This window comes from Dendropsophus ebraccatus, chromosome 1 (assembly GCF_027789765.1).
Source record: "Dendropsophus ebraccatus isolate aDenEbr1 chromosome 1, aDenEbr1.pat, whole genome shotgun sequence".
Lineage (NCBI taxonomy): Eukaryota > Metazoa > Chordata > Amphibia > Anura > Hylidae > Dendropsophus > Dendropsophus ebraccatus.
Window position 1 is genome coordinate 81,431,535 of NC_091454.1, and position 21,203 is coordinate 81,452,737.

At 38.0% G+C, this 21,203-nt stretch overlaps 1 protein-coding gene across 1 annotated transcript in view; it reads left to right on the plus strand.

The window, feature by feature from the left end:
• TMTC2 (transmembrane O-mannosyltransferase targeting cadherins 2) overlaps window positions 1-21,203 on the plus strand; it is a 228,522-nt gene that overhangs the window by 128,094 nt on the left and 79,225 nt on the right. The window contains exons 5-7 of the mRNA XM_069974054.1: window positions 13,780-13,865; window positions 14,199-14,383; window positions 18,180-18,258. Coding sequence (XP_069830155.1) covers window positions 13,780-13,865; window positions 14,199-14,383; window positions 18,180-18,258 — 350 coding nt within the window. The remainder of the gene's footprint in view (window positions 1-13,779; window positions 13,866-14,198; window positions 14,384-18,179; window positions 18,259-21,203) is intronic.

Sequence of the window (21,203 nt, forward strand, 5' to 3'; positions counted from 1 at the left end):
GTTTTATCTAATAGGAAGATGTATACATATCTAATGCTTGCACTAAACTGCGTCCTTTTCCAGCCAATGTTTATTGATTGTTTCCATGTTTAATTAGAGCTGAGATACGCAGCTGAGCTTCTGCTAATGACACTACAGAAAAGCTGCAACCGCGCTCCGATGTAATGCTCAGGATACATCCTCCTTGTGGTTTCACAGTCTAAAGTGCAAATTCAATATTTATAAACTGGCAAGAAAATTGCATTTTTAATAAACACTCAATAAAGCTGTTAATTGATTCGGTTGTTCATTTGGGTTGTTGAAGGTATGACATGAAACACATTCCCAGATTCCTTTGGTCTCTGTTTATTTAGTTGTATGGAAAGCCAAGAAGAAATTGTCATTACATGAGTATTTAAAGGCAAATATTTATCCCTGGCTCCCAGTCACTTACAGGGTGGTACTAATGAATTGATTCTTTTTTTTTTTCTAGCATTTGCGTGATAGTTTATATTAGAAAATAAGAAAATTTCCTGAGTTTTGCAGGTAATAGTAATCCACACTTGGATTCAAAGGGCCCATAAATTTCAGTGTTTCCAAGTCACCGTCTGAGCTGCCGGTATTTTAGCTCTTAGTTTCCAATTAAGATTTAAAAAAAAAAAATCAAGACTACAGAAAACCCTATTCACACATTATACTTCACAGTTGTAACTTCAATTATACACTTTACTTTAAATTTAGCTTTTCATTAAATTGTAAACTTCACGACTATAAATTCCCACCTGAATGAGTTTTCATTTGTTCCACTTCTCACCATAGGCCACAAGATCGAAAAGAAAAAAAAAACATTGGTCAAAATAAATATATATAGATATATGCACTATTTACTTTCTGGTTTCTTCTAATGCACTAGACTGCATTAATGCTATGTTTTATGTTAACTTTAAGGGAGATTTACATTATGCAACAGGCAGCTCAGATATCCCCTTAGTGAAAAGTGTAGTCCTTCAATATTTAAAGCGTAACTGTCATTTCAGGGCCATTTTTCTGGAAACATTAAATATCAACAGTACAAGCGATTTTAAGAAACTCTGTAATAGGTTTTATGTACTAAAAGAGTTTCCTTCTGTACTGAAAAAGCAATCTCCCAGCCTCCCCCCTCACATCAAATGAAGCAGGATTTCTGTCTCCATTATGTGGCTATGGAGAGGGGAGGGGCTGTTAGGAGTGACTGAGCACGGAGCAGTTCTGCAAAGCACAACAACCTGCAATCTTCTCTCAGTAAGTTCATAGATAAGCACTGACCTTTCTGACACCTGAATTTTGCGTTTTAGGTGCCCAGAGAGTCTACAAACAGCTGACCTTCATGTCACCTCTTCCTGCTTCCTCATCTCCCTCGGCCCCTCCCCCTTCATAGGCTTACAATGGAGAGAGCAGAGCCCGTCTTCACTGGCTTCTCTGTAATGAAGACGTGTTTGCCTGATAATGCACAGATAAGAAGTCAGGGGGGGAGGCAGGGAGATTGCTTCTTGAGTACAGAAGGAGGCTTTTTTGGCTGATGAAACCTATTACAGAGTTTCTTAAAATCGCTTATACTACCGATTTCTGCAATAAAAAAAAAACATGACAGTTACGCTTTAATGTCATTGCCCAGCACACACAAATATGTGTTCTATGGGGCAGGATAACCACCTTTTAGTTTTTTTTGCCCTTCAAAACTATACAAATAGCATGCATGAACATCCAAAATGTCTTACAGACAAATTGGGAAATAATAGTTATAAAGACGATGTATACTACTGTATGTATCCACAACTGAGAAAACTGGTATATAGCCATTAGCAGCAATTACTGTGAACTAATGATATATACAATTACTCCCAGCTTCAATAAAAATCACAGCAATCAGCACTTTATTACGAACTCTGTTCAAAAGATTCCTCATTGGTAATAAATTTACAAGCCTTCGGCAACCCAGTTTCATTTCACAGAGAGAAAAGCATGGGGCTGGAGTCATACAGCAGTTTTAGAAAACTACCGCTGCTGTTTTTTAAGGTCATTTTGTATGTGCGAATTCTTGGCAGGCAGGAACACTCACTGCTGATATTAGGTCAATTTAATATGTTCACATGCTGTAATACAAAGACCATTGTGTTACAGTGCAAGGACCTGCCAGCGTGTAGCATATTACTGCAGTTTTGGCCATAGGAACATTATCTTTTCACTATCTGGATTGGAGGCACCTTTAGGTGTGCCTGCAATCCAATTAACCATTGACTACCCAACGGGAGCCATACTTTACACTGTGTGTATGGTCTATTTTCTATGGCCACTGTTCAGAGAGCTGCGGCCATAGAAAATAGGCATGTCAATTAATTTCTGCAGCCGTAGTGAACAAAAGCTGTAGTGTATACAGTGTGTATGTACACTATGACCACTGTCCCATTGAAATTAATAAAATTGGGCTCATTGGATTTACAACTGTCCTTCAAAGAACGTCTGTTGTTAATGAAATTAATACATAGTTTGAACGTAGCCTAAAAGGGCCAGCGATCAGAACAAAAACAAGAAATTGCTTATTTGTCAGCTGATCACATTATTGACATCCTTGCTAGTCAGCCACACTTCTTGCCAAGTAAACAGGAAAGTGCAGGTGTTAATAGGCTGCAAAGGAAAAGAAAATATAAAGGAACGACATATATACATTTTCTTCCTGCTTGATCCATTTCTGGCTTTGTCTAAAAACTGTGGTGTGTTTTTTACCCCCAAAAAATTAATTTGGAATTTTTTCTTAAAATGAGTAGAAAAAAAACTATATAATTTTTCAATCCTGTTTTAAAGATAAATTTGCCCACTTAAAAAACAGAGCTTTTTAACAGGATGTAGAAACAGGGGGAGATTTATCAAAGGGTGTAAAATTTAGACTGGTGCAAACTGCCCACAGCAACCAATCACAGCTCCTCTTTCCTTTCACCAGAGCTGGAAGCTGAGCTGTGATTGGTTGCTGTGGGCAGTTTGCACCAGTCTAAATTTTACACCCTTTGATAAATCTCCCCCAGAGTGTGTGCCCAGCCTCATGCAGGCAATATAGACATACTGTACAGATCTTTGTTGTACTCTCACCACTATAGGTGGTGCAGTTTTTGGACACCACACACATTACTGCCTACTGCAAATAAAGTACCCCAATTGGGAAATATTTCACTTCTGTCATTTTATCACAACCTTTGAGTGACTCTGGATCACCATGAAGCCCTAGCCTTATAAAGTGATAAAAGTTTTGTGGACCAGATAAAACAGATTCTGTAAAAGTAATAGCTGAACATAAAGGTGATTTTTTTTTTTCTTCCTTGCAGCAACTGAAAGTGGAAAGGGAAGACTAGCAAAAAAATGGATAGATCCTATCATAGAAATTATAACCACACTCCACAAAAGCCTCCGGGACATTGTGGAGAACTATTACATCAGTGTTACTTATAGTGATGAAGAAAAGTCCTCTTACTAGTCTTACTCTTCTCTCGAGATTTTCTTATCCCCACACTTAGCACTAATGTGTGTTTTCCCCGTCCTGCTCACTAATGCCTAACCATTTATTAAGGCAAATGCAGTAACTTAAACCTGTCACTTGTGTCTTACAGCTGGTTAGTAAGTAGGGCAAGCATTATACTAATCCCCCGGCTAGAGCATGGAGTCAAGGAGGGCCTTTGTAAATGGATCCATGCCAGGGAGGAGACAGTGTTCCCCACCAGCTGTCCCTAAAGGTCCACAGCTTGTTTTGACCTGCTCTAGCTCAGACATCCTTTTAATAACCTGCTATCTAGGTGCCTCCTGTATTGTTTTCATTAATTCACTTCTGCATGTATTTAGTACGTCCCCTGTGGCCTCATGGGAAGCCGGCTTTGATTAGTCCTATAGCAGCGCTGAATATCTAGCACATCTTCTGCCAACATGAAGAGAGTTTGCGAAATTATGCAGTTCCTACCTGTGTCTATGGAGTCTCATGTGGGTATCAAAAGCGTTACGGCTGCTGTTCCATCTGCAGGAATTAATGAATGGATTTTGAATGCTTCTTATCCGGATACCCATTTAGATGCAGACAGATGGTGTCAAATACAATATGAGCAAAAATCCATTCCGAATGTTTATTCATACTCTGGTCTTTATTATCAATTAAATCAGCCCAGAGCCTGAATGTATATGTTTAATTATAAAATAAAATCTGATAATCACTATTTTACTAAGCATTTTTTATAAGAAGCAGAAAATAGATGTATTAGCATACAGTATAGACATGTCGATTCTAAAGGTAACCAGTCAAGGAGCAAAATACTTTGGATGTATTCTATGAGTTATTCTAGACTAGTAAGTGCGCTGTAATACTAAGCAAAAAGTTTTTTAATTTTATGCCTCCAGTCCATGGATGGTAATGAGCTACATTTTTCCACTTTTTATGCGTCCATGAATCTTTTTATTATGATGAAGCTTGTGCCACTAATTGGGACTGTAATTATCATAATTTTACTGTTTACAGTTAATGCTACTAATGCCTTATATCGGAATGTCAGGCTGTAGACATGTTTTACTTTATGGTTTGTTTTGGTTCTCCAATGTATCTGTAAAAAAAATGTTGGCTGTCTGTTATTCTTGGATACGCCATTCAGATAAAAAAAGAAATAATCAGGTTGGCAACCCTCCTCCAGTCTGAGTTCCTTAAGCCAGAACTAAGAAAACTTTAATGACACTTCCTTCCAGTTCTGTTCCTACAGTCTAGTTTAGCTGTAATAGGGAATTGTCCATATGCATTAGCTTAGCAGGACCTGTGGGAAGAGTAAAATTAATCTCACATTAGATATATTAACCGAAATATATAAAAATGCTTCTGCATAGACCAGCACATGCAGCTTGACTTGTACTCACTTCAAGAACCTATTGGGGGATAGCGGCTATCTCTGTAAATAGACAGCTGCTAATATTGATCCCAAAGTAGGAACATAGCCTAAAAAGTATTGAACCACTTATTGTAACTTGTGAACAGTTACGGGTGGACAGGGGTAATTTAGCATTCAAATAACATCTGTGTTATTTTTTAAATAAGGACTGTTACTTGGCCCCGAAATTACATTGGTCTAAAAAAAAAAAGGCAATCGGACAGCTAAATAAAGACATTGGCTGTGGCTTAGGACTGCTTTCTCCCAAAACATTGCCAGATTTATCAACCCTTTTATTGTGGAATTGCACTACCAGTAAGGTTCACATTTCACATTGTGAAAGATGAGCGAATCTCAAGCACGCTCTGGTCTGCCCAAACCTGACCTTGCATAATTTGAATACCGGTGGCTGCAGAAGTTGGATGCAGCTCTGAGAAACCCTGGAAAACAGGGATATGGCCTATGGCTGTATCCAGCCTTAGGGCTGCATCCAAATTCTGCAGCCACTAGTAATCTGCCACTACCCAGACCATTTTTATTTAAAGAGTCAGTTGTGTATTTTTTTTTTTTTGCAGAAATCAATAGTGCAGGCGATTTTAAGAAACTTTGTAATTGGGTTTACTAGCCAAATATATCATTATCTGCATTTAAAAAGCCTTTTCCCAGGTCCCCCCCCTCCCTCCTCTTTTCCATCCACTGCAAAAAATCAGGAAATTGTGACTTGTTGCATCAGACATACCCAGTCTGGTCTATAGAGGAGGGAGGAGGGAGTTAGCCAACAGCAGAAAGCAGATAACAGAGGATTACAGGCACAGAGCTGGGTGAATGCTGTAATCAGAGCTCAGAGAGGTCAGTGCTTACTGTCAGAGGAGATTAAGGGTGAGGTATTTGTAGATTAACTCTTTGTTGTCCGGTTTTGGTCTTTTATTGATTTCTGCAAAAAAGTACATGACGGTCTGTTCCTGATGATACTTAGGGATAATGGGGGTAGTATGTTTGTATAGACAGCTGCTGGCATATAATGGAGTCTTACAAGCCATGCAATGTTACATGGAGAAAAAAAGTTTTGCAAAGTAGTTTTCTTCCTCTTACTCTGCAACAGCTTCTCTTCAAATTATTGTTCAACCCTTAAAACATGACTAGGAACTATATGCCAAGTCAGAAACTTTCCCAGAAGGGAAAGTTATCCACTTGTAGACAGCTTTTTTAGAGGATCCTGCCCTTCATCAGTACAGAGCAGGTTGCTGGCCGGCTAGTAAAAAGCTTTCAACATGGGACAAAGGGTAGTGTGTCTTCTTGGGAAAAATGCCAACATCCAGTAGCTGGTTTTACTTCCAGAGGAGAGCTACTTTGCATACTTGATGCTTTGGTAGTTTAGTAGGTTCTTGTAGAGAGTAATTCAAAAATAAGTTAATTCAGCGGAGAATAATATAAAGAACACACCTATGTGTATAGTTGATGTTTAAGAAAGCTTGTAATGTTTTTTCTACCAAGTATCGATAGTCCTGCTAGTGAGAAGTGGCTGTAGAGATGCTAGCCCATACCTTTTATAAAGTATAGAGCAAAAGCAATTAGGAAAATTACCCAGAATAGATATACTAAGACACAAAATATGAGCATTGACAGACCACGTTCAGATTCAAATAATGTAAAATTTGACTGGCTCTTTATAACCGGACTGACCTGGAAGTGAATGTCCACCTCTGAAAACCATTTCAGTTTTAGGTTCACATTTCTGCACAGATTAACTTTATAACACATCTTTATGCGGGTATTCCATTTTCCTTTTTTTACAGAGCTCTAAATCTAAATGTTCCTCTTCATAGAGCCATAGGGTAATAAAATTCTGGATGCCTGCAGCCACCACAAGGTTACAGTGAGGCTTCCTGCATACAGATCTAGTATTAGGTTCAGTGTAGAAATCTGTATGCAGTAAGCTCTGAAGTTTCCCCGTAGTGTAGGCTGAACTCAGAGAGAATTTTAGCTTTTTGCTACGTGGCTATGAAAAGACATGCAGAGGACTCTCTAAGCTCTGTATAACAAAAAATCAGGCTTCTCCTTGCACAATGTCTGACTTCTTCCTAGATACGTATAATTAAAGGAATCCACTTTTTCTAAGTTCTGCTATGTCACACTGCCAGGGTTCAGGTAAAGTAGGCTCTATTTGCTATTCTTATGTTGTGTTAAAGGTCACAAAATCTTTTACATGTTTGTTAGGGTATCACATAAAAAGTGTGGAGTTCTGTATGTGTCTGTATGGGGTCCAAGTATTTTCCTTTAACGTTTTATTACTTCAGACCAAAAAAGTGATGAAACTGAAGCCACAGTGTGTTGAAAGAAGATGTTAGATAGAATGCCAGTATTTTATTAGTTCCTTGGCATTCTTTTACTATGTGAGTTATAAACATACTGCTTAAAATATGGAAAAGTCTAAGATAAGTATATAAACAGAACAAAATATTTTGGGGGATTTTATTAACGCTTTCACCATTATACACTTATTTTTTTGCATAAAAGAAAAGATGGAAGTATTTGAGCACATAAGTGTTTTGCTTAACAATTTGTGACAATTCTACACCAAAACCTACACAAAAACCATTGATAAATTCCCCCTTTGTCAACTTTGATTTCTCTACAGTGCTGTAAATCTGTGTAGGATACATACAACGCGATGGCTGTAGCAAGTGCTAGCAATAAGAAATGCAATTACAAGATATACAATTATCTGACAAAATCTAGTTTTATACATGAAATGAGAAAGATGTACAGGCAGCTGCTACCCCTTTGGCAGTGTATCCAAGCAAACACACCATAACATTTCAATAGTTCATGATGAATTACTTAAACAGCATTTTGACCTGAACATTTAAACCAGTAGCTGTCAGTGTGTCTCACCGTTTGGTTGATTTGAAGGAGAGAAAAAATTTCTATATGTTTGTTTTTTATTATCTATATGAATGTTAATGAAGTTATCCAGCTTAGAAGAACATAGCCATTCTTGTCTTCAGTTTCGGTGGGGGTTTTGCAGCTCTATTACCTTGAATTATTATATTATTACATACAACCAGAAGACAGTGGTGCTGCTGTTTTTTCAAGAAAGTGTGTTTTCTAACCCTGGATAACCCCTTTAAAGACACTACTTATATTAAAAGGGTACCCCTGCCGTTGAACTGGTGGAGGGACTATGGCACTAGTGGGAGTATTGTGCACTGTTCTGATGAAGGGAGACCTACTTACCTCCTGAAACGCGTAAACTCTGTGCTTTGTTAATAAATTATATATTTAACGTTTTTTATGGTGCACATTTGGATTCTTTTTGGGACAGCGCTGTATCTAGTACCATTTTTTTTCTCCTTTTTTGCTATTTGGAGGGCTGGCTTCTCTATAAGACACTATTGGAAGGACTGGCTACTATAAGAGAATATTGGGAGGGCTGGCTACTATATAAGAGACTATTTGGAGGGCTGGCTAATATATAAGACACTATTGGGGAGATCTGGCTACTTTCTAAGACTATTGGAGAAAGCTGGCTATTATATAAAACTATGGGGGAGGGATGGTATTGTATAAGAGACTATTTTAGGGACTGCCTTATATATAAGAGACTATTGGGGAGGGCTGGCTACTATATAAGAGACTATTTTAGGGAATGACTTCTATATAAGACACTATTGGGGTGGCTGGCTACTATATAAGAGACTATTGGGAGGGCTGGCTACTATATGACACTATTGAGAGGGCTGGCTACTATATTGGGCACTATTGAAATGGCTGGTTACTATATAAGACACTATTGGGGGGGCTGGCTACTATATAAGAGACTATTTGGCAGGCTGGCTACTATATGACACTATTGAAAGGGCTGGTTACTATATAAGACACTATTGGAAGGGCTGGCTACTACATAGGGCACAATTTGGGATTAGCTACTGCTTCAGGGATAAAATGGGTAACTACCATGTGGGGATATTTACTTTAGGATAGGCAGTGCCAGGCACGCTGCTCCGACAGTGCCAGAAACGCTGCATGCAATCTTCTTTAAATATTAAGGTTGGCCCGCGACTTTCTTCTTCCTGAGAAAGTTCATGTCATCTTCCATGTACCGCTACATATTTGCACTGGGTGATTAATCAAATTAGTTTGTCATTTGTGCGCCTGTCTTTTTTTTTTTTTTTCCCTAGTCAGTTTTATCTGCTGACCTGTGCACTGCTCTGTGTTATAGGGGATCTGTCAGCTGTAATTCACGTTTCAAACCGCTGACACTGTTACATATCTGTTCGGTCAGGGAGACAACTGGTACATTTCATAGATCTTTCTGTGATTCCACCATATAATTGCTTTTATTACATAATAAGAAGGGTCAAAGAGGCTTTCCCGAGCTCCTGAAGTGCAGCTAGTTGTAACACCTCCTTACTTCCCTACAGGTTTCAGACTCTTAAATGTCTCTTATATTCGCCATGTGAACAAGCCCTTGTGGTTAAAACTATATGGCAGAAAGAATATAGTTGTCATTGCCTAGCCTAACAATTCTTTTCAAGTGAAGAATTAGGATGGCTGAGTATTGTGGAAGACAGAGAAGAGACTCCTCCTGAATGGTGATACAGCACGGAGGCTACAGCTGTAGATGGGGAGTCTGCCAAACCTGTGACCTGTCCTGGGATCAGAGAGGAGGATAGTGTGCTTACAGGGCAAAGCCACAATCCTCTTGTTGGTGAAGAATGGAAAATCCTCACCAACCTTTTATTATTCATGAAAAGTAGACTTCAGTGCAGCACATTTCTCTACGAAAAGAACGGCGGCTGTTTTAATTGAAAACGGCGTCTGTTCTTGTCATAAAGTGTACGTTGTGTGAACATAGCCTAAGGCTATGTTTATTTTGCAGCCATCTTTTTGGCAATGCTCATTTTTTGCATCAGTCAAAATGACTGTGTGAACGTAGCATAAAGGCACCTTCATGCAATTTTGCATCAAAGTGGACTGTTTGAGCCATCCCATTTGTTACACTTTGATGTAAAATTGCATGAAGGTGCCTTTAGGCTACATTCACTTGATGTAATTTTGGCGGCTTTTGATACCTATGGCTGAAAATAATGATTATGATCAGCCGTGTAAATAACTTATTGTAAAAAAAAAAAAAAAAAGCATAAATAAGTTGTAGCTAAAAGTTATGCATGTTTCTACATAAAGCTATCTTTAGAAAATTATCAAAGACTGAAGAGACCAAAAATCTGTGCTCTCTGCAACATTTCATATAGATTTAGGCTGTGGGGAGTTGTAAATATGTTCTCAAAAGTAGAGTGTTCTGCTCAAAAACAGTTTCATGGGATGTTTCATGGCTGATGAGATATGAATCTGGTCTTGCCTTGTTCTGCTAGGTAAAATGAACATCCCAATGAGACCTGAGTCGACTGGGATTACAAAAAATTCCAAGATAAACAGATTCAGTGACAGCCTGCTGTAGATCATGTTCACTCTGATAGTCTTTTCAGCCGGTATGGAAGAAGGAATATTATCCTGAGTAGATAGAGAAAAGTACAGTATATACTTTGTGTGTTTTAAAAATTCTTCATTTTTCTCTCTTTTTTTAATAAAATGTATAGCTGCAATGTCAAAACAATTAAATGCACTATTTCCAAATCATAATTTTTACTTGGCTGCATAATCTGCCAAAGTTATTCCCAGCGGGATGTTTTCAGTAGAATGTTTTCATGCATGTGTATTACATTAGGAAATATTTCATAAGGTTCCTCTTATGAAATAGTATAAAATTGTATGGAAACTGGGCCCACATAAAAACAGGAATGCTCTTTATTGATGTTATTAGTAAAGGCTTGTAGGCAGAAATGGCTAAAAATAAAAATAAAGCAGAGCACAAGTGTATGGTACAACCTTTCCAGAGACAGAACTGAAATAGTGAAAATGTAATATAGTTGTGTGTTTTATGTCATCTTGTAGGTGGTTAAATATGTGTTTTCACTATATTTAGATGGTGCCTCATGGGTAACTGTTGAGGCCATGTGAAATTCAACTTGCTATGTCCTTAAAACAATAGGAATTGCTAAAAATAAGTTGTTGGCTTCACAAATTCAACAAATTATCCTGTCCATGTAGTTTATAGGAATGTTCTTAGGACGTGATTTCACACATGGCCTTTTTTCCCCTAAAAAGAAATAAAAAAAATGCTGTGGCCAGATGTTGGCTTGAAGTCAATAGAGAAAAATAAAATTACATATCTACAATGTGTTTCATTCTTTTGAGGTGTGTACTCTGCCGCAGTGGCAGTTTGTACAAAATGCATCATACTTTAGCTATACCCTTTTTTTTTTATCCTTGTCATAGGTTTCATGTCCCTGTCTATTTAAAAAAAAAAAAATTGGCAATGTGTTGTTTTTTTTAAAGAGATTTTCTTATTTTTCAATAGAAACTCACAAATGGAAAAAAAACACATGTATGAAAACACAATAGGGGACATTTATCAAGACTGTCTTAAAGCCCCACCCCCTTTTCCCAGACGGATTTACTAAAAGACACGCGACTCTTAGGGTCCATTTACACAGAAAGATTATCTGACAGATTATCTGCCAAAGACTTGAAGCCAAAGCCAGAAACAGACTATGAACAGAGATCAGGTCATAAAGGAAAACCTGATATTTCTCCTCTTTTCAAATCAATTCCTGGCTTTGGCTTCAAATCTTTGGCAGATAATCTGTCAGATCTTTCTGTGTAAATGGATAAGGACACACAAACTACATCATGAAGAACAAAAAAAAGCTTGGCATTTTTATGTAGCGCTTTAAATGGAATAGTAACGAAAGATGAGTAAGGAAAGTAAAGGATCTGTCAAATGTTCACAGCCCTTATTTAGTGATTCCTGCAGTTTCTGCCTTCAGTGATCCTTAAAGTTACTAGCATTTTAAAACACAATGGGAAGAATTTACTATTCTTTATGCACCACATTTTGGTTCTCTTGAGCACCAGAATTTGGCACATGGCAGGTACAGTAAATTTACTTACAACATATACTATTTAAGCAACACTCTTACAACATATTCATGCTTAAAGGACAAGTGCCATAAAAACTTTTTCCCAGTAATTGAAGCACATTACAAAGTTATATAACTCTGTAATGTGCTTCAATCACCTATCTGCCCTCCTTCCCTGTCTTTACCCACCCTCAACCCCCCAGCAGGAAGTGTAAGAAACTCACAGATACCTAATTACTGTCATCACCAAGCTCTTCTCTTGGCTTCTTCTTGTGACGATGAGTCATCAGCAGGAGGGCTGCTCTAGCTCCTGTTACACCAGCCTCCCCCTTCCCTGCCTTGTCAGGTGACTCAGCTTTCTCAGCTCCGATTGGCTGAACAACTGCAAGCCATCTGAGTCCATGTCACTTGCTTATCTTCCCTAGTGACATGACTCCTTCACTCACTCACTCACTTGGCAGCAGCAGGAGAGAGTATGAGGGGAGGAGGGAGGCTACCTATGTGCTGGGAGTCAGTCGGAGAGAAGATAAGCAAGTGACATGACTCAGATGGCTTGCAGTTGTTCAGCTAATCGGAGCTGAGCAAGCTGAGTCACCTGACAAGGCAGGGGAGGGGGAGGCTGGTGTAACAGGAGCTAGAGCAGCCCTCTTGCTGATGACTCATCGTCACAAGAAGAAGCTGAGTGAAGAGCTTGGTGACGACAATAATTGGGTATCTGTGAGTTTCCTATACTTCCTGCTGGGGGGTTGAGGGGGGAAAGACAGGGAAGGAGAGCAGATAGGTGATTGAAGCACATTACACAGTTATATAACTTTGTAATGTGCTTCAATTACTGAGAAAAAGTTTTTCATGGCACTTGTCCTTCAAAGTTTTGGTTCCCAAAAGCATCTGGGACTAGAGGTATGTTTGTTTCCTCAAAGAATTTACTAATGAAAAATGCTCATTTGGCACACAAAAAAGCAGGAGTGTGACTATGATTTACTGGCCATTGTGCACCAAAATAGTATGTTGGACACTTGACAAAAAAACTATTCCCCCATTTGAAGAAAATCCACTTATTTAGTATTCCTATGATCAAGACAAAATGTAAGCTTCATGTTGATTTGTTTAGATTTTAATGATGCCATAAGAAAATTAAAACCCATTTGGGGTACTGCTATATGGGCAGTCCCATGACTGATATGTTTAATTAACCTTTTACACAGCTCAATGAATGTGTGGCTAGGGCCCCATGATTGACCAATGGCTCTTCCATGCAGCTGTTTGAACATCCTGTTTTCACAGGGAGATTTTTCGCCAACCAATAATGATTTTTAAGGTTGCATCATCCTGGTGAACAGTCAACAAATGAGTGACTGTGTTTCATTGGCTGATCACTTGGTCTTTTATGTGGAGCCACATTCCACCTGTTTTGCCATTCATTGCCCCATAAAAGGCCCTTTAGGTGTACCCTAAGGTTATTGTGTGGTCTCTTCCGCTTTGTTTTTTAACTTACTGCTGTGATTGGACACAGCACTACACATAATAAATTAAATGAATATTCAAGCCATTAGCGCTAATCAACTATTCAGTGCATTGAAATGTGGTGGTGTTCTGACCACTTATACCTTACTGTTGAATAGGAAATAAAATCTGGTGATTGCTAAGGTCTCAGTAGTCAGATCCCCACAGATTTAGAATTTGTGGCATTTAGTGGGGTTGTGATAAATGCTTTGGTACGGTATACCCCTTTAAGTTGTTGTGCATATAGTTAAATTTACTCATGACTTACCCAATACAGGGAAATATTGTGTAAGTAATCCTATTCATGCATACTGTATACATTGAAATATGTAAACTATGGAAAACTCACAAACATTCTTCCTCATGTGTTTTTTTTTTTTTTACAGAGGCTTATTGCTCCAGGAAAACAGCAAGTTTGCAGAGGCTCTTCACTACTACAAGTTAGCAATTGGTAGCAGGCCTACACTGGCATGTAAGTAATGAATTTACATTTTATCTTCCTGGTCACATCTGTATATCATTATCATCTCAGGCTTTTTCTGAAATAAGATGAAGGGCTAAGACCTTACCACAAAACCATCATCACAACTGGCATTCTAATTGGCAGTGTGTGGAGAGATGAAAGCTTTTAAGAAGCATGTAGGCTGAACTACTGATCGCCTATGGTGGTCTCTATGAAATAAAATCTTTGGCAGGACACAGTCAACAATGTACCAATGGAATATTCCATTACCTTTTTATCCATTGCTGTTTTGCATACATATTCTAATATTTACAGATATTGTTATATTGTCTTATATTGCAGCGGCATACTTGAATACAGGTATAATTCTAATGAATCAGGGAAGAACTGAGGAAGCCAAAAGGACTTTCTTGAAATGCTCAGAAATCCCAGATGAAAATTTAAAAGACCCAAATGCTCATAAGAGTTCAGTGACCAGTTGCCTTTATAATCTGGGGAAGTTGTACCATGAACAAGGGCAGTATGAGGTAAGTTTTTCCTCCTCAAAATACATTTCATTAAGCTGTCTCTGATATTACCCAAGATTAAAATGGTTAAAGAGGTTTTACACTCACTTTTCTTTTATGGCAACATAGTGCAGCTATTGGACATTGCGTGCTAGTGTGTTTTTGTGTGCATGTGATGTTCACGATATACAACCAACCCCTTTCATGTCTCAGAAGGCTTGGTGCTAGAACATGGATTCCCAGGAAGTGTGCGCTGGGGAGAAGAAGGCTTTAGCCATCTTCTGCTCCCTGGACCATACTTAAATGGCAAATGAAGGGGAGATATGCTGGTGCTATGTTAAAAGGTATGCACACAGCTCATTTTCCATACAGTTACTGGTCATAGTGTATGTAGACAATAACTTAGTGTAAGTTGAAAGTTTACAAGACTTCCCTATTGGGGAACTAATCCTTTACTTGCCTTCCCCGTCCATAGGGTCTGCAAAATTGTAGATGTGTGAAAGCAGCCTAATAGGCCCAGTAATCAGCCAATAAACAAGAACATTCCATTGTCTGTCTGCTTAACATCTCATCTGCAAATGTTTACACATTGCAACTATCCTGTTGACCCATGGAGATTTGTCACCAATTGATAAATGATATTTCTTATTGAAGCATGTAAGACCACCTTTATAAATCACTAACAGAGTATAGTAAAACTGTAGTCTTTACTGAGCATCTCCTAACGCAGATTATACATGAGCTCTGGCTACAGGGAAACATTGGAATATTTTTCCACCTCAGGTATGCAACGCTTGTGTACATAATGGTTGCATAATGATAAGGGAATATGATCTACATCTTGTAATTTTTAGACTAGGGATCTAATTAAAATATTTGCAGATTTAATCAGTGAAAGCTCCAATTATCTCAATCACAGTAAGTGAATAAATTAGCTTAAATAAATAACACACACATTTCCTGCTTTACAAAAGTATATTTTCATGTGAATCCGTATACCCCCCTCGTGACGTCACCAAGCCTTTTCCAAATCACGAGCGGATGCGGTGTCACACAGTATTGGCACAGGAGTGATGTGTCAGAGGACTTTGACTGTGGCTTCAAAGCCTGTCATATATTGGTAACGGGCTGTAACTATAGGCATTGCTAAAAATGCAAAGGGCTTAGACTAGGGCAAAGGGAGGCATAGTAAGTTTAGGGCACAGGAACCCCCTCTTTGATAGTGTTACAGCAGATTATGTTTTAACAAAATAGAAGCTCGGATGTAGGAGCCAGTAGTATGACAGTCATGCTTCTTAACTTGTTGGGGAATGGGGGACAAATTAACTTTAAAGCAATTGGCCATTTTATATAAAAATTGTTCAGTGTACAGTAATAGTACGTGAGCTAAAGTATTAGAGTATTAGAGCATTAGAGCTAAAATCAGACTTCCCTCCTCCAGGCTGTGCTGTCCTGCTCTGTGGTGATTCTGTCCATAGGATGGCCTACAAGGAGGAGCATGTGATCATGCCCTGCCCTCTGTGTCCTCCATAGTCCTATACAGGCTCAGTAGCGGACAGTGGGGGTGGAACATGGTCCATGTCAGCCATTTTATGGACGGACTCGCCACAGAGCAGAGCAGGGCAGCTCAGAGTCTGATTTTAGCTCTCTGTGGTATACAGGGAGCTGCTGTCAGTAAGTACAGAATACAATTACTAATACAGTATACTGAACAATTTTACAATAAAGTGGCCAACCCCTTTAAGATTTTTTTTCCCAAAGGTTTTACAGTTTGACATATGGTTGTTATTTGGTGGTACCCTGATTCTTGATCCTTTACTTGGAGCTAGTGTTTTAGGATGCTCCTCTTAAAAGAAATCCAAATGTAACCTCCTACCAGCAGACCATATTTTGGAATTAACCATGTCGCCAGGCGCTCTTCTTGATGGTATTCTTTGAAATATTAATATTTTTCCCCCTCACTTTCTAAGTAGTGTTTTGAATGGTAATATCATTCCATAGCAAAAAAGGCTGGATTCTGTTCAATAAACATTGAACATTTTTGTGAGTTATTTTTTGTGAAATGTCATGTAGTGGTTGTTGGAAAAAGTTGATGTTGCTACTGTGTGGGTGTTTTTAAACTTTATTTTATGGTTCCAGTAGCACCCTACAATTATAGACTGTGGCTTGTATTTTCTTCATTTTAATGAGTGTGTTTGGTACAGTGTGTTTTCACTGGAAGATTGTTCAGCATTAAAGCATATCTCAAGTGATCTGCTTAAAAAGTCTGAAGATATGCACCTCAGTGTATAATGCTTTATGCTGTTTATAAGCTTAACTCATTTACAGACTGCACACTCTTAGTATGGTAAAGTGGGAGGATATTAGAATTTCTGTAGCCTTTACTGCCCTTCTTGTTGAGAGAAAGGTAGAGATGTATCTGAAATAATTTCAACATTCTATCTATCTATCTATCTATCTATCATATCTATATATAATATATAGCAGGCTTGCAGACCTCAAGTGGGTCTAGCCTGCAGCTGCACTGTATTCGTTGCATAGCAGACGATAATTACTTTGTTAATAAGCACAAACAGCTGAGCTTTAAAGTGTATCTGTCTTTTAAACGATTTAAAACCCTGTATATAACCCTTGTTCTCTCAATTTCAGGGGGTGGGGCCAGTGCTGCACATTAGTATACACACAGTTTCTTCCTTCCTTATCTAGCCACACCTAAGGCTGTATTCCATGGGGCGACTATGAGGAGCATTGTTCATGTCAGCTGATTGTTGCCATATATTATATGGGACGATGTCGGCCGAATGCGCCCGATAATCGTTCCGTGTAATAGGGCCTTTACTTTTCTTTACTATATGAAGACATAGTGCGGTAAAAAAGCCCAGTGAAAGTGCACTCAATTGGTTAGACTGGCTTTGTGCTGGGGGATGATTCATGTTATAGATGTATGTATGTGTGTGTGTGTGTGTGAAGGGGGGGGGGTCGGTGTTACTGATGTACTTGTTTGCTAAGAGCTGTATAACCAGAAAGGAAATAATTAAGATCATGGGAAGGGGTTTCTCTAAGTGCTTACTGGCTTTGTCATTTATCTGTAATTTAAACCACTTTTTGTACACCATGACATAATTGCCAATATCACATCCTAATAGATTGGCAACCACATAATTGCACAAAAAATAGCAACTTATTGCTGACGCTACGTGATATCCAAATGGTTGTTTTTTAAAGTAAATGTGTTTTGCCTGTGTGAGAGCTGTAATTATAGCCATTATATCACAAACAGCTATCCCAGTATCCCAGTATGTAGGCTATATAGACAATATACAGGATATAGGCAGATTCTCAACCCTGGTTCTGCCAAGCTTAATAGGTTAACTAAAGGGTTCTTTTGTCATTTAAGTATTTTTATAGATTTAAGCGGAAGATTGGGTCTTGTGGGTGTAATATAAATCCCAAAATGTAGCCATATCATAGCCATGTGAGACAGGATATTTACTTATAATTAGAATTTAGCCAAATGCTGCTTAAAACTTTACAAAATGAATAGAAACGAAAGTAAAGTTGTTGTGTTTATTTTTTTTTTTTTTATAACTCGCGTGTGTGTCTGATTCTTTATAGATACAAGTAGCTTTTGTCACTCACCAGTGTAGTTCACTGTGTATACCAATCTTTTGGTCTGTTAGTCATCTCCTCTATATATTTTATGCTTCTAACTCCAATAACATAAATATAATAATATTGAATTTGCATAAATAAATGTGTGTTCCTGACATGTTGCTTTCCTGCATATTTATTGGTGAAATATTTTTTCCTTCTCTAGGATGCGCTCTCTGTGTATAAAGAAGCAATACTGAAAATGCCAAGGCAATTTGCACCGCAAAGCTTATATAACATGATGGGTAAGAGAATAAAACAAATAGTTAATATTTTTAGAAAATATGATAATTTAACCTCTTTACCTTTTAATAGTCAGTCAAGTCATATTGGTTAATGGGTGTCACAAGATATGTTATTTATGCAGCACTCTGTGGTTTTCCACAATACAATAGTACATGAATACAAAAAATAATAATGAAAGTAATAATTATCATTGTCACATTAACAATTTTATCAATTAATATAAAATTTTATAATTTATATTATATATTATTGGCACTAAAGTAGGGATGGTCCGAACCTGCCGAGGTTCGGGTTCGTATGAACCCGAACGCTCGGCAGCAGATTCCCGCTGTCTATGGCTATGGCTGTATCCCAGTTTTCCAGGTGGTCCTCCCGCTGGATCCGCCCGCTCCACGGAGTGGGCAGACAGCGGGATTCATTACCGAGGGTTCAGCTTCGTACAAACCCGAACCGAACTCTGTTCGGACCATCCCTACACTAAAGCCAAAATCTGAATTAAACAGTTGGATTTAACCTGCTGCTACATTCCAATAGGGCCGGGGAGTGGGGTGCGCGGCCTTACTTTAATTAAGAAGGTCCCTTGCCCTATTATTGTTTCTGGTTTCTGAATAGGTAAGGCAGTTTGGTGCACTGGGGATGGTCCTGTAGCCCCCAATGAACCGGTCTGCCTGTCACACCTGCTTTATAAACTGCTGCTAGAATTACTTTTACATTATAATATTGACAAGCAACAATTGTAAAACATTTCCAACGTGTCAACAATATTTAGAGGTTGTAAGCACCTTCATTTTTTTTTTTTTTAAGTTTGAATTTAGGTAGTAAGTTTAAGTAGTAAAATCAAAGTTATATAAATTGAGAATCATTGTAATTGTACTGACTTAGATATATAGATAATATAGATAACAGGTCTGTTTTACCACATAGCGAGATGAGCATGAGCATGCTCGAGTCCATCCGAACCTAAACGTTCGGTATTTGATTAGCTGGGGCTGCTGAATTTGGATAAAGCCCTAAGGTTGTCTGGAAAACATGGATACAACCAATGACTATATCCATGTTTTCCACATAGCCTTAGGGCTTTATCCAACTTCAGCAGCCACCGCTAATCAAATGCAGAACGATTAAGTTCGGATGGAGGTTCGCTCATCGTTTTTTTCCTTATACATCCTCTGTGGCATAGAAAAACAATGTTTTACGATATAAATATTAATTAGCTGTGTTTTATTACATCTACACTAGTGACTAAAAATGTAATACTCTCTTTAGGGTGTTTGTTTTCCTAAGAAATATTACATAGTTATTACCAACATTGTAACAACCATCTTTTTTGTTATGCGCCCTCATATGTTTGTGCCATTGCCAAAGAAATGATTAACTGTGTGTGTAGAGTTTGGTCACCCGCCAGTCTACAAAAGTGCTGGTGGCACACTTATTAATATTGGGCCACACTTGCTTCAGGGCCAAAGATTTCTCCAGGGAAGATGGCTGTCAGTAACTAGTGCTGGCATCAGCATAATAAATACCAAACTTCTAATTCTGGCCTTGTACCTTTTCAGATCCTAGTTTAGTTTGTAATTTTTAGCGTCTCTATATTTTTTATGTGTTTTTAGTTATGAATGTAGATGTTATAAAATACATTTAATGCTGGTTTTTATTCGCTACGAACTTGCGTATAATTTTATGAATAGTTCCATTTAGCACTCTGAAAGTGTTAATCTGTCATATCCATTTTTCCATTGTTTCCTCCTACATACTCCATTTCTCTTCAGATTTTATAAATGTTATGACTTTATTGGCAAACGATTTTCTTCACCTGCTGTTGAAATTCTTGGTCTCACATCTATGTTAACTTTTTTTTTTATTAATGCTATTTCTTTTATAACGCAAGAGAGATAGTACAGCAATGATAGTTTCTCATACACCCTATAGGCCAGCAGCATGGCCTTCTTACCCTCATATAGGTACACACAGCTTTCTTATGTGTGCATGTATCCTCCAGAGGGAAAGGTATCCCTGACAGCTTATCTCCAGTGAGGACAAGAGATTGTGTATGTTTACTGGTTCAATGGTTTTTATAAAAGTATTTTCAAAATTTAAATACAGAGTATCAAACATCTAACAATCAAGGCTTAGAGATCATTGTCCGTATAAACGAAAAAGGTTCATTCTTAACCCCTTCAAGACTAAGCCTATTTGGGCCTTAATGACCAGGCTCATTTTTCAAAATCTGACCTGTCTCACTTTATGCGCTCATAGCTCAGTGATGCTTTAACATATGCTAGCGATTCTGAGATTATTTTTTTGTCACATATGGCACTTTATATTAGTGGCAAAATTTGGTCACTACTTTGTGTGTTTTTTGTGAAAAACATCAAAATATCATGAAAAATTAAAAAAAATTGCATTTTATGAACTTTGAAATTCTCTGCTTCTAAAAAAAGAAAGTCGTAGCACATAAATTAGTTACTAAGTCACATTACCGATATGTCCTCTTTATTCTGGCTTTATATCATAAACATATTTTAATTTTTTAGGGTGTTACGGGGCTTAGAAATTTATCAGCAAATTACCACATTTTCGTGAAAGTTTCCAAAACTGATTTTTTTAGGGACCAGTTCTTTTCTTAAGTTGATTTAGGAGGCTTGTATACTGGAAACCCCAATAAGTGACCCCATTTTGGAAACTTCACACCTTAAAGAATTAATCTAGGGGTATAATGAGCATTTTAACCCTACAGGGGCTGGAGCAAAGTATTCACTATTAGGCCGTAAAAAAATGGAAAATTAAAATTTTCCAATAATATATACGTTTAGAGTATAGTTTCTAATTTTCAAAAGGAACATGAGAGAGAAAAAGCACCCCAAAATTTGTAACACAGGTTCTCATGAGTACAACGGTACCCCATATGTGGGCGTAAACCACTGTATGGGCACACAGCGGGGCT